The sequence below is a fragment of the Patiria miniata genome, unplaced genomic scaffold, assembly GCF_015706575.1.
Source record: "Patiria miniata isolate m_02_andy unplaced genomic scaffold, ASM1570657v1 HiC_scaffold_29, whole genome shotgun sequence".
Classification (NCBI taxonomy): Eukaryota; Metazoa; Echinodermata; class Asteroidea; order Valvatida; family Asterinidae; genus Patiria; species Patiria miniata.
This window is the reverse complement of record NW_024037068.1, coordinates 1,950,576-1,967,138: the sequence shown is the minus strand read 5'-3', so window position 1 is coordinate 1,967,138 and position 16,563 is coordinate 1,950,576. Positions and strand designations below refer to the sequence as shown.

The following is a 16,563-nucleotide window of genomic DNA, read 5'->3' as shown; positions in this document are numbered from 1 at the left end:
TTCTCAAGCATACCAATACATTTAATGATTGCCTTACTAACCGAAAAAGTACAACCCTCAAAATACACAACCTTCCCAATTTAGGTAAAAAGAGTATTTTGATAGGCCTACATGATTTTCCATTTTAATTCATTTCTTTCGCATTTCGTTCATGACGTTATTGTTATCATTATTATTATATATATTATATCAAACAACGTGAGGTCATTAAATTGGGCTGTGGTACCTGCAAGGCGTAACAAAAGCTATGATGCCTAATATCTCATAATTAACGTATCCACATTATTTTGTCGAAACCGGAAAATTAATTGATTCGCCCAAAACCTTCAGACCTATATGAGAGATAAAGCATTAATTTCAAGTACAGCCCATCCAATTGAAATGTATTTGATTGACAACGGCATGCAACTTATACAAAGGATTAATAACAAATTTTAAAAAAGCAATAATTTCCTGCATTACGTATGACTGTACCTGTGAAGATTTACATATTTGTGTCATATTATTATTAGCTTAAATAATAATTATTTATGTACAGGAAGCTATTTGCTCGTCATAACGATAGGTATTGAGTCTCAACTATGTACGGCCAAAACGCAATACATGTACATGTATTTGCATAACACATACATTATGAAACTCAAACTGTCATGCGCGAAATGTAAAATGTTGGTACTGGAAAATTATGACTATTCTTTTCAAGAAAATGACAACTGGTAAACATTGTTAATTTAAAACAAATAATTTGAAGAAATTCAATCAAGACCATTTTAAAACGGGACATACACCCCTTTTCCCATTTCCGCTTTCAAAATATGGTTACAGAGCCTCCCCCCCCAAAAAAAAATGATTCGATTTTTCCCCCCAGGAAAATGTCCCCATTTCCTAGCTACATTATATACAAAAGTCAAGGATGTGTTTGCCATTCTAAACTCAAAGGATGGCTACAAATTATCTTATTTAAATAAGATTGTTGATTAGTTGATAATATAATACACCATAGAGAATAAACGAAAAGATTTGACTGTATCAAAATGTGCTTTCTTCAGGCTTGCGAGCTACAGTGCCTAGGGCGCTTGGAGGAATCCTTGGTTTCATTACCAGAAATAAATAGCCTAGGCCTATACTAATAACCAAGTAATATAGACACGACCTTATTGTCGGATCGCACCGCAGGTACAGTACTTGAAAGGGTTTTTTTTCGTCCGACATCGCGTCCAAATGGGGATAACTTTTGTGTTTCTGTTGTCATGGATGATTCACCGACTCTTGATGGTTGGCCAGCGGTCATCTGGCACCAATCTTGTCCACAGTAGATGAAGCCCCAGTAGCACCACCACACCCAGAGCGGCAGATGCACCGACAAGGTAGAAACATCCACTGTAACTGTGAGTAGCATCGTATAGATAACCTGCAATCGATTGTTTAAAAGCCACAAATCGAAGAAAAATCAGAAGCATGTTTAGCAAAACATACACACCACACTGAGGACAGCCCCTAATTCATTATTGCAAAGCTATACTTCAAATAAGACAAGGCAACCCTCGTAAAAAGCTGGTCCCAGAGCTCACATAATTCTAATCATTATCTATTCATCGGAAGTCTTCTGGTGCAAGTGGCCAGCCCATTATGTGCCGGATTTAGCCCATTCATTGGCGTAAGCCTATGTGATAATCTAATTTTGGGCCCAGGGAGACGTAAGCAAGTCTATGACAGTCAGTGAGTCGGTCAGGTACAAAGAGAACTACAGGTTGGCTGGGACTAGTCTATGGAATAGACCTTTGCACTGCAGGGATCTATGATATGCGAGCAGATTATGTAATTATGTAAAACAAGACTGTGTCTTGACCTCGAGATTCTGACCGTTCAGCTGGCGCCATCTATCGGTCTTCCATAACCCGTTGTTTATTACAAACTAAGTCAGCCAAATTAGTCCACATATCTGATCGAAATGACGTCACAATTTCTAAAGTCGACTTCGATTGGCTGGCGCGCTGGGTCGCATATCATGTTCATTGCTCAGACATATCAGACGTCGGATAACAGCTCCGTTAGACAACGGGTGATACTCAGACTAGGATGGGACCAGCAAAAGGTATTATGAGTGTATGACTCTTCAAGAACCTCAAATGAGTATGTATAATTGAGGAAAATCCTTCCTGAGTTATACGCGGATATATTACAGTTACAACATTAAGGGGAAACGATATAAGACAATTTGTACTTGATCTTACCGCCAACAGATGAAAAGATAATGTAGCCAATTGCCACCAAAGCAAGTACAATACCCATTCCTCCAGGAAACCTTTCTTGTCCGATGATGCGACGCACCAGGACCCCGCTCAGGGGGACGTACACACCAGACGCAAAGCCAAACAGCGCGGCGCAGACCACAAAACCACCATAGCTCTCGTTAACGGCAGTGATAAATCCAGAGACGACTGTCATGCCCGCCGCGAACGTCAAGATGAAAGTCGGTTCAATCACATTGGCATCGACCAGAGGACCGTACATCCAACTACCGATGACGTTGGCCACTCCGATGATGGATAACAGCGACGTGGCTCGCAGCCTGGGGACGCCGACCGACTCGGCACGCGCAGCGATAAAGGGTAAGGTGATACCGTTACCTGCCGACATGGGTAATGGTATGAGAAGAATACCTGCGAAGACCCGATTGGTCCAGATGAGTGACACACCAGCGCGATCCAAGAATTGCATGAGTTTCCTGGACCACTTTCTCTCTTGAGCCGCCTTCGTTTCTTCACCCTTAGCATCGGTGTTTCTATAGCCACGGCTGAATCTGAAACGATTCGGAGATAAACTTGCAGGACGATCATCGTCATCATCCCCTTCGTAATCTTCTCCACCGGCTGCCGAGTCAAGACTTGGCGGATCAGTCAGGCTGCCGTAACCTGCTCCACCTGCAACTTCACTCTTGATCAGTCTTGTCTGGGTGTGACCAAAAGGTTTCATGAACTTCGCACACACGACGATATTGGCCTGTATCGCACCTATGATGACCAGAGCCCCTCTCCACCCGTACTGCTCGATCAGAAAGCCACCCAAGACAGGAAAAGACACCATTCCGACACTAACTCCTGACATCGATATTCCAAAAGCCAGAGCAAAATGTCGGTGGAAACAGTCGCCGATTATTGTCATGACGCTTGTGTAGCACATACTGCAACCAATTCCTATAGAGCATAAAAAGGTTACCAAAAAGTGGTGTGATTCTGTCGACTCATCAACAGTCCATTCGGATTTTCTTAAATAATGTGGTATCAAAAGCTGATCGGACCCGATCGAAACATCGAAAATGTGCATGTCAAAATGTCCAACTTAATAAATCTCTCAGTGCCCACAAAAAACCCCGAATGTACTCTTTTTAATGATAAGGAGGATAATTAGTTACATGACAAGGCAAGGCCATGTAGCGCACACAACGATGATTTCAATAAATGATTCCGAGTGGCTCTTCTCTGGAAGTCTTTCCATGCATCTAGTTTACAAAGTGAGCCGGCTTAAGCCCATGAATTGGCACTACTTTTTGGTAATAGTATACGAAAGCATTGGTCAGCTCTCTTTACCAGTGTACAACCAGTCCAAATGATATGATAAGACACTTAAGCCCAAGTCACACATTCACGGTTTGGAGCTACGGATCTTCTCGGTTTGAAATTCGTGATACACCGTAGGAGTACCGTAGTCATCCTTAGTACATCGTGGAGGGGCTTCGGAAGTTTTAAATTGTTCATAACTTCCGTGGTGAACCGTCATGAAATTAATCCGTAGTGCAACCGTGAGACATCCGTAGGACAACCGTATTTATTCGTGGCTATTCGTGCATATTCTTGGAGATTCGTAGCTCATCCGTGGTAGAAATCTCTACGAATTCGCTACGAATGTCCTACGGATATGCAGGCGCGGTTCTAGAACCAATATTTTTTTTGGGGGGGGGGCTAGCACGGTGGATCCAGAATTGTTTTCAGGGAGGCGTGCTGAAATGTTGACCGGTTATTTTTTTCCAGACACTTAGGCCTCCGAAAATCAATAGGTGGGTGGGTGGGTGGGTGGGTGGGTGGGTGGGGGGGGGGGGGGGGGGGGGGGGGCTCATGCCATATTTTCAATGGGGAGCGCCAATAAAATCCTAAAATCATTCACAATATATTAACTAATGCACCCTTGTCACGGCTATTTCTTCTTTAGGGGGAGACCGTTCGCATGTACATCACAATCCTTCTTTTTGCTGATGCAATTTTTTTTTTACGGAATTTATTTGGGGGGGGGGGGGGGCTCATGCCATATTTTCAATGGGGAGCGCCAATAAAATCCTAAAATCATTCACAATATATTAACTAATGCACCCTTGTCACGGCTATTTCTTCTTTAGGGGGAGACCGTTCGCATGTACATCACAATCCTTCTTTTTGCTGATGCAATTTTTTTTTTACGGAATTTATTTGGGGGGGGGGCGGGGCTAGACAAATTTTTTTTGGGGGGGGGCTACAGCCCCCCCCCCCCCCCTAGCCCCCCGTAGAACCGCGCCTGCGGATATGCCCGGATGACGGTTCTGCTAAGGTTGTACTACACATATGCCGTAGGAGAACCTTTGTCATCCGTGGCCCAATCGCAGACAACCGTGGCGTTAACGTCATTATTCTTAGTAATACCGTAGGTATTCTTCATCAATCCGTCTATATTCTTGGCAAACTGTGGTGTATTCGTAAAGAAACCTTAATTAGGACAGTCGTGGCTATCCGTCCTGAAACCGCACAGTGCATTCTTAGAAAGTCGATTTCTCCACACGAATCTCGACGGTTCATCGAGCTATCGATTGATTCTTGGATAAACCGTGGATATTCGTAGCTCCAACCGTGAATGTGTGACTTGGGCTTTATATTGTCTTCAGTCAGCTATGGCATGCAAATTTAACTTTTAATCCCAAAATAGAGATATCTCTATATTATCTAATACTGCTATTTCTATTTAAAATAGATATATCTCTATTTTGCGTATTACATTTTATCTGGCACGTTTCGAAATAGAGATCTCCATGAGATATCCCTACCTCGGGATTGAATGTTAAAGTTGCACTCCATAGTTTTGCTAAAACTTCATTGACAGCGCACCACATCTCATATTACCTGTCATAAATGGTATTGTTATAACCAGCAGGTAGAATTCCCAAGCAAATGATGCGCCCACAAATCCTATGAACGAAAGTCCAGCTCCGGCCACGACTACACGCCGAATCCCGAAGTATTTGCCCAATGCTGCAGCAACTGATGCTGAGGGTAGAAGCAGACAAAAATCGCTGAAGAAATATTAGGACTATCCAAGGCATAGATCTACAGGATCGTTTGCATTTATCCCTAAAGTAACCTACCGAATAAAAACAAAAAACCTTATTTGGATTATAGATTGCACTGGAATTAAATCCCCCATAAAATTATTGCGTCTGACTTACTGTGAGTTATCAGTCAACTAGCTGATTTGGGGAAAAATAAAGTGCTTTCGTGTTCCGTGATAAAAAAAAAGGTTGCCCACTCCCCTCCGCAGTTTTCTCGAAAATTGTATTATCCACTGAGCTGAAACTTCAACAGGTCAGGTTTTGAACTTCTTCTTTGGATTTTGAGTGGTGTTATAATTGGAAACGAACAAAATGCATGAAAAGCAAATGATCCTATATAGTTTTAAATTAACGGTGAATTTGTTGTCATAAAAATGAGCAAAATATCACCCATGCTACTTACAAAAGCCTAATATCATCGCCATGACGGAAGACGACAGCCAGCCCACTAGCGCGGAACTCTGCGGGAACTCGTGCAACCATTCTAGGTAGAATATACCAATGGAGCTACCCAGTCCTGCAGTCAAAGTGACGGTGAGAAAGCCGGCTAATACGACGGGCCAATGGCGAGCTTCAGAGTCCGACGAAAGCATTGTGCTGAATGTCAAATACGAAGTTACTACTTTTAATACCCATCAGCTTCATCTGTTTTTTTTCCTGGATTGGTTTACTTAAAGGTACAACGGGTAAAAAAATGTCTCACTTTTGATCCTCAATAACTCTGTTGTTTACCAATAGAATTAAACCGAAATTTCAGATCATGTAAACAAGGCGTGAAAACTGTTATGGAGCGAGTTTCATTAGCTTTGTGCAAGAGGCAGCGGCGGCGGAACAGTTTTCAAACTGGGGGGGGGGGGGGGGGGGGAGGGGGCATCACCAAAAAGGGGGACTTGCTCAGTATTTTTTTTGATACAGCCATGCTGAAAGGTCGACACATTTTTTACCCGACACTTGGCCTCCGTAAATTCGAATAGTGTGTGTGTGTGTATGAGTATGTAAACACCGGCAAACGTGGACGTAGGACAAAAGAATTGGGGCGCAAACAATACGTCCACGATTGACCGAACGTCCACGATCTCAAATCGTGTACAAAACCAATGAGAGCTGTCGCTAAAAAGTTGAGTACAAACAAATAAAGAGGATTAGGGACAATGGGGCGTCCACGATTGCCGACATTTACACACGTGGGTGGGTGGGTGTGTGTGTGGGGGGGGGGGGCCTATTATTATGCAAAATACGCATTATGTGCCAAATTCAGGACGCATTGAAAGGGTTTTGGGGCTGGGTTTTCATATTCCTCGTTCATATCAATAATATCAATATACCATTTTGGAAATAAGTTACTTAAAACAAATTGCAGCAAACTTTTAGGAACTTTTTTTCTGGAGGGGCCACATTTTTGGTCGAGGGGGCACATTTTTGTCCGCAAAAGGGGCACTTGGGTAAAAGGGTGAAATTTTAACGCCTACGAAACAAATACTCACTTTTAGAAAGTTGATACAGCGCTGGAGACGGTGGCGGATGGCGCGTGCTGCGGCCGAAAGCTTCTGAATGAATGCAGGTTAACCCCTGATGTCATTGCACACCTCCTCGATCGTGTGTTGCGCTAAACGATCGAGGAGGTGTGCAATGACATCAGGGATGATCCTGCATTCCTTCAGCCTTCGGCCACAGCTAGCAGTAGCACGCGCCTTCAACTATGCACCGTCTCCAGCGCTGTAGTGACATTCAAGGACGTCAAGTCGAAAGTGGAAGATTCTGAAAGTGAGTATTTTTTTTTCATGGCGTTTAAATCCCACCCTCTCGCACCAGCTGATGAAACTCGCTCCATAAAATTGGTCATGCCTTGTTTACATGATCTGAAATTTTGGTTTAATTCCATTGATAAACAACAGAGTTCTTTAGGATCTAATGTAGAACATTTTATTTCACACGTATAGTATTTACTGCCAATATTATAAACATCTTGATTGCAAGTAAGTATTAATATCAAGCTTCCTGCTAAACCAGTGCGCCAATATAAACAGGGTGAGTAAAAAAAAAAGAGACCCAAATGTCGGGACCATTGTTTTAATGATGTTATAAAGGTAGCACTCTAGTATATAAAGGATCAGTTCCTAAGCTTTCTTTTAGTACAAGAATCATTCAAATCACTTATGTACTTTTCAAGTTATGGACTTTTAAACACAAGCACCGTTTTAAAGTTCTGTCTACGGATCACAAAAAGGTAAGTGTTCTTTCAGCAAAACGAAGTCAAATCACATGGGGATGTGTGTGAATTGTTTTCGTTTTGTTGATAGAACCCACACGAAAACGTAAAAACTGAACTACGTGTGCCCCGAATGATATCCAGTGCTTCGAAGGTTGGGTGAATCCGAAATTAGCACTGACTCTATACAGTACATCATTAAGATATATTCTTTACCGCCTTTATTTACATGTCGCATGAATGACAAGGCAATAATTCTCTCCCGGGTTGAAATAGTTTTAGCCTACTCAAAGAAAGGAGTCTGGATAAGAGTTGACTGGAAAAAAATATCAAAAAACGTTCATACTCGCATCTGATAACTGCCGTTTATTGAAGTCTAGTCGAATGAAAGAAGGTGGAACGGGTTTCAGGCTGATTGCTTATGCCTCAAAACGAAATAGAATTATACTGCATCTAAGGTACCATAATGTGCATAAATACGCGCCACTCAGCCGCATCGTCTCGTGTGATACCATCAATGAAACGACTCTGGGATAGTAACACACACAAAACGAGGAAATGGCATTTGAAGAAATGGCCCTAATTTGTCGCTCCAAAAATGAACCAAAAATAGCAGAAACAGTTAAATAAAGGAGGAAAATATAAAGAAACAAACCTTATTTCAGACCGGTTAAGGACTGGCGCTGATGCGTCTTCTTCGGTAGAAGAATACAATGTATGTTAATGCGCATTTTAACGTAATGCATTATTTATTTTATGCGCAATATTCAGTTACCGTGCACATAAAATGCACATAATTCATAAATATGAATAATGCCATTTGTTGATACAGTACACTAACAACGAATCAACGATAGAATGAAAGATGGAAATCTCACGGTTTTGATAGTCGAAAGCACATAATGGTCTGAAGCGCTGGCTAGAACCCTAACCACCCCAACCCGTCCAAATCCAACTGCATGTTTTGTTGGAATCTGTTGGTTAGGAGTGAGTACTGCTTTAGTAAACTATAGGAGCTTTACATGTGGTTAGGCATACCACCGTAATCAGAGTCCAACAGTTTGGGTGTTGAGTTTGCCCTATGGTGTTGGATTTTGCAAGAGTTAGTTAATAAATCAATTGGGGTTAGAAGTGATATTAAGTTTTCTAAAGCAATAAGTATAATAGTTTCCATGCAATTAGCTGCGTAGGCCTACTGAAAGTTTGTCTTTGGACGCTGATTTCACCGCGTTTGTTTTTTCTGGAAAAGTGTGAAGGAAAAGTGGCTCAAACATTGTAAGAATGAAAACAAAATAAATTTGACAGGGACAAACAAGTATAAACAGTGATTTTACACCAAAAGGTATATATGATCTCAGTGTTCCGATCTGTCTTTTTAAAAATAAAAACTTAATATTGCATGAGCCAAAAGTAAACACGGTGGTTTTTTTTAAAGGGTTGTTGCAAATACAACTGAAAATGGCATCATCTTCATGAACGTTATTCAGTTAAATAAATCTGCAATTTGTGGTTCTGGACTGTCATATTACATAAGACGCAAAATATTGTTTCCTCCAAAATATAGAATTTGGGGTATCTTTTGTAATGGCCCTTTTAAAATATATATTTAAAATGTCCCATGCTGTTCCTGACAATTGAGGGCGTTGTTGTTGCACTTTCACTTCCGGTATACACACTCTTCAGTGTAGAATATTAGTACATACACAAAACATGAACTGGAAAAGACAGGGCGAAACGTGACTCATTTTCACAATGCGTAGAAAAGAACTTTTCGAAATGTACAGAGGAGCAACAGTACACAAAATTGACATGAGAGAAGTGAATTTATTCTGAATTTTTAAAACTGATAACAGGTGGTCATCAAACAGTGCAGGAGTATTTACACAAATTAAGGAAATTAGAAGTCAAATTCTTTGACGTCCTATTAAAGAATTGCGGTGATGATCATATTAAATTGGCTAATCTTCATCAAATATGGACACTTTCCCAATCATTTACTTTTGCGGAAAATGTCAAAAATGATTTAGCATACTAGAACATGATTGTTTTTTTTTTTTTTTTTTTTTTTAACATTATGTTCAATAACAAAATGAATTACTAACATTAATTGTGGCATAAATCCTTAGATAGACAAATGTTAATTTTAGCCTTTGGACTTAATAAGAAATGGTAATTACATTTAAAATAATTAGTTTATATAAAAACACAGCGTTAAGAGAGAGAAAAAGAATTTTTGCTATCAGTCTAGTAAAGGCATGATCCTTCAGGTTACCTAACTGTTTTACTTCCGATTTCAGGCTCAAACCTTTACGACATGACTGTCATGTCAGTATTCAAAGCCTGCTGTCCAAATACTAGACATAGTTTGTTCACTGGTCTTGGTCAAATACGTTAGTGATCGATAATAGTAGTGCGCCCTCACATCCATCTCGGCGCGAGGTAGACTGTTTCCCGGCTTCGCTCGTACCCCCGCCAAGCAAACAGGGCGCTGGGAAGGGCCGCTTCACAGAATCTTGTGAAGGAAATACGGTTGGCATTATGGATAACTTATCATGACCTTCGCATGCAGCTATTAGCGCGCGCTACGCATGATAAACAGCTGCAGCTGCATTACGTCACAGGTCACGCAAAATCTATCAAATGAGAGCTCAAACAGATCAGCCCTTCCCAGCGGCCTGTTTGCAGGGCGGGGGTACGAGCGAACCCCCCCCCCCTCCTCCCCCTCAAAATATGGGGACAGGTAACTAGCTCTCATTTAAAAGCCCTTGATTGGATCACCTCTGTGTGCGCGGAGCACGATTGTTTATTTTTGATGATCGCTGTTCAACTTTCTGCATGGACGCCGGTCATTGAACACACGATTATCAAGAAACTCACGCTTATCTTAGCACAGAAAGTACACACAATCACCAGTGTCTCCATGAAAGCAACCTTCAAGCATTTCGACTGAATAGGTTGTAAACAATGATCATCAATATCTCTCTTTATTGATATTTGCCAGAGATACTTTCAAATTCAGCAAAAATCGAAGGTCAGTACCCCAAAAATCCTAAATTCGTGGCAATAGGCTGGTTGCCGGCAAACATTACCGTTGTGATTTTGAAATAAGCAGGCGGGATTCAGACCTATGACGTCATGCATATAATTTGCATATATTACACGGATTTCTGTGTAATGTATGGAATATTCACAGCTATAGGTACCGGAACCCATTTTTGAAGTATGAAGGACAATGGGGTCAGGGAACCAGACTACGCGCGAGGCTATTCACTATCGATCACTATCCACTTGAACCAAGACTTATTGTCACACGAGATCAACAAAAGCTACATATTATATCTTGGCACTGTATGGTGTCGCTCTAAGTGATCTTTATCAAATTCCATGAACATACAATGTACATTAAAATCAACACGCTGAATTAACCTTTGGTGAGGTTCCTTTACATCAAAATAAGCACACTAAAACATTTGCGACGTTCATTTCAAATATTTTGTAGAATAAACACGGAATGTTAAGATGTTTAACTCGCGTCCAAACTATAAGCCCAGTTGATAGTCACAATGTGAATCAGTACTGTACTAAAATAAAGAGGTCACTTTCAACCCTCTTTTTAAATTTGTAAAAAAGAGTGCTCTAGATTTCAGATGCAATATTTTGTCACAAAAATAGATCATACAATTTGATAGTACATGTTTCATACGATTTAAAAAAAAAACACACAAGTCATCCTATGTGCGAAAAAAATAACTTGTTATGCATAGCATGAACAAAATGTATAATACACATAATTAGTAAAAGAGTAGCGCATTTAGTATAATTTAAAGTTATATAATCTTCTGGTCAATCCAATTGTGCCCTCCCTCTTGAATTTCAAAATTATCTTCCCTGTGAGCAAGGTTGTTGCAAGTCAATCGAAATTAAGGATTAAGTCGATATATGTATCCTCGTTGTAGTAGGCCCTCATTGCAATGACCCAGTGGTGTGCAAAATTTGGACTCTCTGAAATACGGACTCATTGAACTTATTGCGCATGCCTACGCAGACATAATTAGAGCGGAGTGTGAGAATCCGTATAAGTTTGAAGAAACCACTTTCATAAGAGTCCAAATTTCATATGACACCGGTAATAATATGTAGAACATTGGATGATATTGTCCCAGGCATTATGATTCTCCTGTTTTGATCTTTTGGTCGGGGTGTTTGTGACATCATCGTGACGCCATCAATGCACAGCAGGGTAGTTAGCTACCTTAGCCGCCGAAGTGTGCACCGCAGTGGGTACAGACTCTCTCCTTCATCATCAGGCAGCAGATGACGCCCAGCGGGAAGCAGAAAATGGCCAAGAGAATCCCGCATGTGGTGAACTCATCCACCATGGTGCCGGCGTGGCAGACGGGACAGTTGCCCACCACCACCACTTGTGTAGTTGGCTGGGTCACGGTGACCTGGGTAGCGGGTGGAGGCTGGGCGGCTGTACGGTAAAGAGAGTCAGAAAAAAAAAAACTTTAGGATGTCACCAATGGCTAGCCATAATTTAAAAAAATGTTGGTTGTAATAAATAGACCTTATGCGTGGCAGCCATCTTCGAGGGCAATGCCTCAATTTGGTTTGCTGTGATATGCAGGAGTGAACCATTTTGTGAATTCATTGTTACTGAATTAAAGTAACAAAGAATGCACTCTAATATGTCCACTACGCATAAAGGTCTATTGGGAATCTATGCAGTGTAGCAACTAGGGTCCCGTTTGCAGCGAGGGGAAGGAATGACACTCAAGGGGCCTTCTTTCCGAGAATAAAGTTTGCGTGAGGTCACTCCGTCTTCATTGTGAAAACGAACGTCAAGGTTACTTTTGACAAAAGAAAACCTCCTCCAATCGGTGTTGACGTCATAAAAACAGCACGTGATTTATCGACAGCCACCCGAGCTGATTGCAAAACGCACTGCTTGATATTTTTCCGAAGTGTGGAGTTCAGTGGTTCATTGGAGTCACATGCTGAATGGTAATCGCTATATATCAGTGAACAGAATCGTGCGTACGTACCAGAGACTGTCATGCCAACCATGTCCATAGTTCAAGTGCATTATTTATACAGTAAATTGGAACACAAATGTTCGCGTGTCCCACCATACCTCGCACAAAATGACTTTCTTGACCTATGATATCAAACAAGGTCAAATTCTACAGGGAAGCTGACCTCTTTGAAAATAATCACCGTTTCGATCTCGTGACATCACTGCTAAGTATGCGTCTATCTTTGTTTAACACATATTTCTGTTTTCCCATAATTTCCACTCGAAACTTCCAATTCATATTCAAAATTTTAGGCTCACGGGGTGTGATAGTAGGTGCCATGCGTTTCCTTTGCTGCTACCAGCAACTTTGGCTCAGAGCGAGCAAATAAATCTGAGCTCATTTGCACAACAACAAAACGAAAGCATTTGCAACACATTGGCTGCGGGTTTTTTATATGAATCCATGAGTAAGATGTGGACTAACGTTTGTATATCGTTTTTTTTTCATTCGAGGATGATGTTTAAAGACATGTTTGACCTCTTCAAAATGATGTACCAACATCAACTGTCAATGTTTTGGTTGTTTTTATCAGTGAGCAGGCAACAACTGCCTATGTTCGGCTGCTGTACACTTTTTCTGAGGGACATATTTTGTGCAATTTTATACAGGCTCTTAAATGTGTAAAAACTATTTGACATCCCCTTTCGGTTAATTATTGAAAAGTGCACGTCTTTTAAATTTTCCATGCTTTTCCGGACAACTGAGGCCACTATTGTTTTGATGTCGTTTCTGGAAGACACGTACTATTCAGTTTATGTGTTTTCTGTTAAATTGTGAACCCAAAAAATTGCTCATAGAAAACATTTGTGCGAAAAGTTTGCTGACTGGCTTACTGTCCGTGTACTGACAACAATAGACATGTATAAACGAGTCACTGCTTTTGTGAGTCGAGTCGAGTCGAGTCAAGTCATTATATTAAAGAAGTGACTCGAGTCGAGTCGTGTCATTAAGTCAAGGAGGTCGAGTCGAATGGAGTTGAGACACATTGTGTAGTCCAGTCGAGTCGCGTCAAAATATTTAGCTTGAATCAATTCGAGTCACTATATTACACAATACATGTTTATGTATTCTAACACTATTTAACAAATAAAGACAAGAGAGAAAGGCATTTGTAGTTAACAAGAATTAAAACTTCGATCTTATGTCACTATCTAGTTTGGCTTCTGGTCTATAGAATGTGTTTTGCTGATCGGTGACAAAATCAAAACCAAATTGCGTTCAAATCCCTAATACGAAATTGTCTAAAGCCAGTTATAAAACTGCGAGTTGGAAATGTGTTTAAAGTCTGGTTCCGGGATTGTATTTTGTGCTTTACAGAACCACTGACAAGGTGGGAGTCTGTGGCACGTTGTATGTTTGTACACGACAAGCGGCCGCTGAGTCATTGCAAATATTGTTCGCAAAGTTTCGCTTTTATTTCAAATTGATATTGTAGCCAATAGCTAAATTGCATCAATTTTTACAACTAAAAAAAGTTTAAACATTATTAGACAGGGTGAAATTGCATTTAACGAAATTGAAATACTTCCTATACTAACCTTGTACATAATATACATACACACACAAAACACCACAAGTTACTTATTAGCCTTCGCTCGAGTCGAGTGGATTCGAGTCGGGTCAGTTACCTACGGACTCGAGTGGAGTCGAGTCACCAAAAGTTGTGACTGACTGGAGTCATTACAACTCTGCACAACAACGAATCACCAAAAAAAAAGAAAATCTACAACAGCGAAATATCCCGAACTCTGGCAACTTTTGGTGCAGCAATAGCTGTAACATTGAGGTTTCTGCCTGAAAATTAATGATATCACAATTTTGCTGATGAATATGGAAACTCGTATTAGCATGAATACAAAAAAGGCACCAAATTCCCCTTGAAAATGGCAAAACGAAACTTGAACTAGGGTTAAAGACAGACAGAGAGACAATTTGCACTTTCAAGGATTGCATTAAGGATCCTCATTACAATTTGAAAAAAAAAAAATTTTTTAAAAAGTGGTATAACAAACCTGAAAGCCCCCCCCCCCCGTTTTTCGGTGACTTCCGCTTTTTTCATCTTGTGTGAGAGTTTGTGATTCGTATTATGTAGAAAATGACCGGGCAACTGTAATATTTGATCTTTCGCATGTACACGGTGAGTAAAAAATTGAATTGGTTTCTTTTTGCTGAAAGAACGTTTTTACCTTTTTTTGTGATCCGTGGACAGAACTTCAAAACGGTGTTTGCGTTACAAATTCCGTAACCTGAAAACTTTGTGAGTAATTTGAATGCATGATTCTTGTTCTAAAAAAAGCTTATATATTGGGCTTTCATATCCCACATTTTGAAAGTGCTCTTTGCACAACTTCACTACAAAAATGGTCCCGACAAATGGTCCCTGTATGGTCGTTCTTCAGTGTTTCAAACCTCGGACTGAATTCTGCCCTCCGGTATGATTTATCTAGGCGAGATTTACCCGACTCAAGCGAATTGATTTTCCATAGAATCAAGTTGTATCGTATACTCACGATATCCCTGCTGAGGGGGCGGGTAGTCCGAGTAGCCCTGGGCCGGTGGAGCCGGGTAGCCCTGGGCCGGTGGAGCCGGGTAGCCGCCCTTGTCCTGATACTCCATATTGTTTTTAGATGTTGTTGACTGTGAGTTTATGTTGTTCAGCAAGTTGGTTTCGTCTGCCGTGCCCTGCCCGCCAGTAGCCTATTTGTGGGTTGTTACCGCTTTGAACGGCACAGGTATGATGATTGCTCAGATGCACTTCAGAGTTGGCCTTTGAACGCTGAGCCTGGGTACCAACGATGTTCACGCGCTGCAAGGATGTTCGCTCGTCCCCACTGCCCTGACTGGTAACCTTCAATGTTTTTTGCGTTCTGGTGGGTGTAGGTCAGTGAATAGGCCCGAATTAGCCTACGCCGGCCAAATCACGATTTGCATGCCCTCAAATTTTCGGGTGTTAGAGCATTCTAAGGGCCATGAACTTGAAGGTTTGTAACAAAGAAAGGTAGAAGCCTGGGAAATGGCTGCGAGCTCGTATTTCAGTGAAATTCGGATGAAATTAGACCCTAAAACTGCCCTATTTGGCAATGGAGCGTAGGCATCCTTTTTCAAAATGGCGATGGGCTTCAGGAATAACTAGGGGTGATCCTATTTGAATGGAATTTTCTACGTAGCGGGGGGGGGGGGGGGATTGCTGGACACCACATTACACTAGGAGGCGCTGTTCATGATACAGATATTCATGGTACAGATGTTCAACGTTAAACCTTGCGAAAAAGTGTAAACCCTTGTACAGGGTGAAATCATTAAAAATAGGTAGCAATATATCAAAACAATTATAGTGCAAACTAGAAAGCACTCACAGGGAGCGCAAACCTCCGTCAGGCTAACACTTCCCCACCATATTGTCAGTACACCCAAAAGCAATATACTCGCATATCCAGTGGACTTCCATATTGTAAACCATAACTGAAAAAATACATCAGTTTGTGTTTTACTGATTATTTTACACTGTGGCGACTGCACCTTTTAACTTTAACTGTGTGCGACCTACTGCACAGGTCAACGGGTCAAACACATTGACCGGTTATGTGTGTACGCATTCCCTGGGCCTCCTGGATCCCTATTGTATCAAATGGTCCAATCCATACTGTGTGTTATTTATGCGCTCATATGTATGCGTTGTTTATTACGGAAGCCCGTTAGGGCCAGGTACCTCTTTCTCTTTCACGGTGGTGCGTTTCTCTTTCACGGCAGCTAGCCTCGCTTTCATAACATGTAACTCGCGGCCGCCAGTTAGTATGTCGCGGCTGCGAGATCATTATGTGGCGGCGAGTTACTTGTTATGAAAGCGAGGCTAGCTGCCGTGAAAGAGAAACGCACCGCCCTGGCCCTAGCGGGCTTCCGTAGTTTATGGTGTCACTCGAGGA

General features: G+C 41.3%; 2 protein-coding genes across 2 annotated transcripts; both read right to left on the bottom strand.

The window, feature by feature from the left end:
* Positions 1 to 143: 143 nt before the first annotated feature.
* Positions 144 to 8,256, bottom strand: LOC119735481 (monocarboxylate transporter 12-B-like). Its single transcript, XM_038209185.1, has 5 exons — positions 8,218 to 8,256; positions 5,757 to 5,950; positions 5,148 to 5,291; positions 2,235 to 3,197; positions 144 to 1,411 (listed from the first exon to the last, which is right to left on the bottom strand). The coding sequence occupies exons 2-5, from the start codon at positions 5,944 to 5,946 to the stop codon at positions 1,260 to 1,262; spliced, it is 1,449 nt and encodes a 482-aa protein (XP_038065113.1). The 5' UTR covers positions 5,947 to 5,950; positions 8,218 to 8,256; the 3' UTR covers positions 144 to 1,259.
* A 2,639-nt stretch (positions 8,257 to 10,895) lies between these two features.
* LOC119736193 (brain protein I3-like) lies at positions 10,896 to 15,477 on the bottom strand. The gene is made up of 2 exons (XM_038210219.1): positions 15,151 to 15,477; positions 10,896 to 12,036 (listed from the first exon to the last, which is right to left on the bottom strand). Exons 1-2 carry the CDS (start codon positions 15,254 to 15,256, stop codon positions 11,816 to 11,818), a joined length of 327 nt encoding a protein of 108 aa, XP_038066147.1. The 5' UTR covers positions 15,257 to 15,477; the 3' UTR covers positions 10,896 to 11,815.
* Positions 15,478 to 16,563: the final 1,086 nt, after the last annotated feature.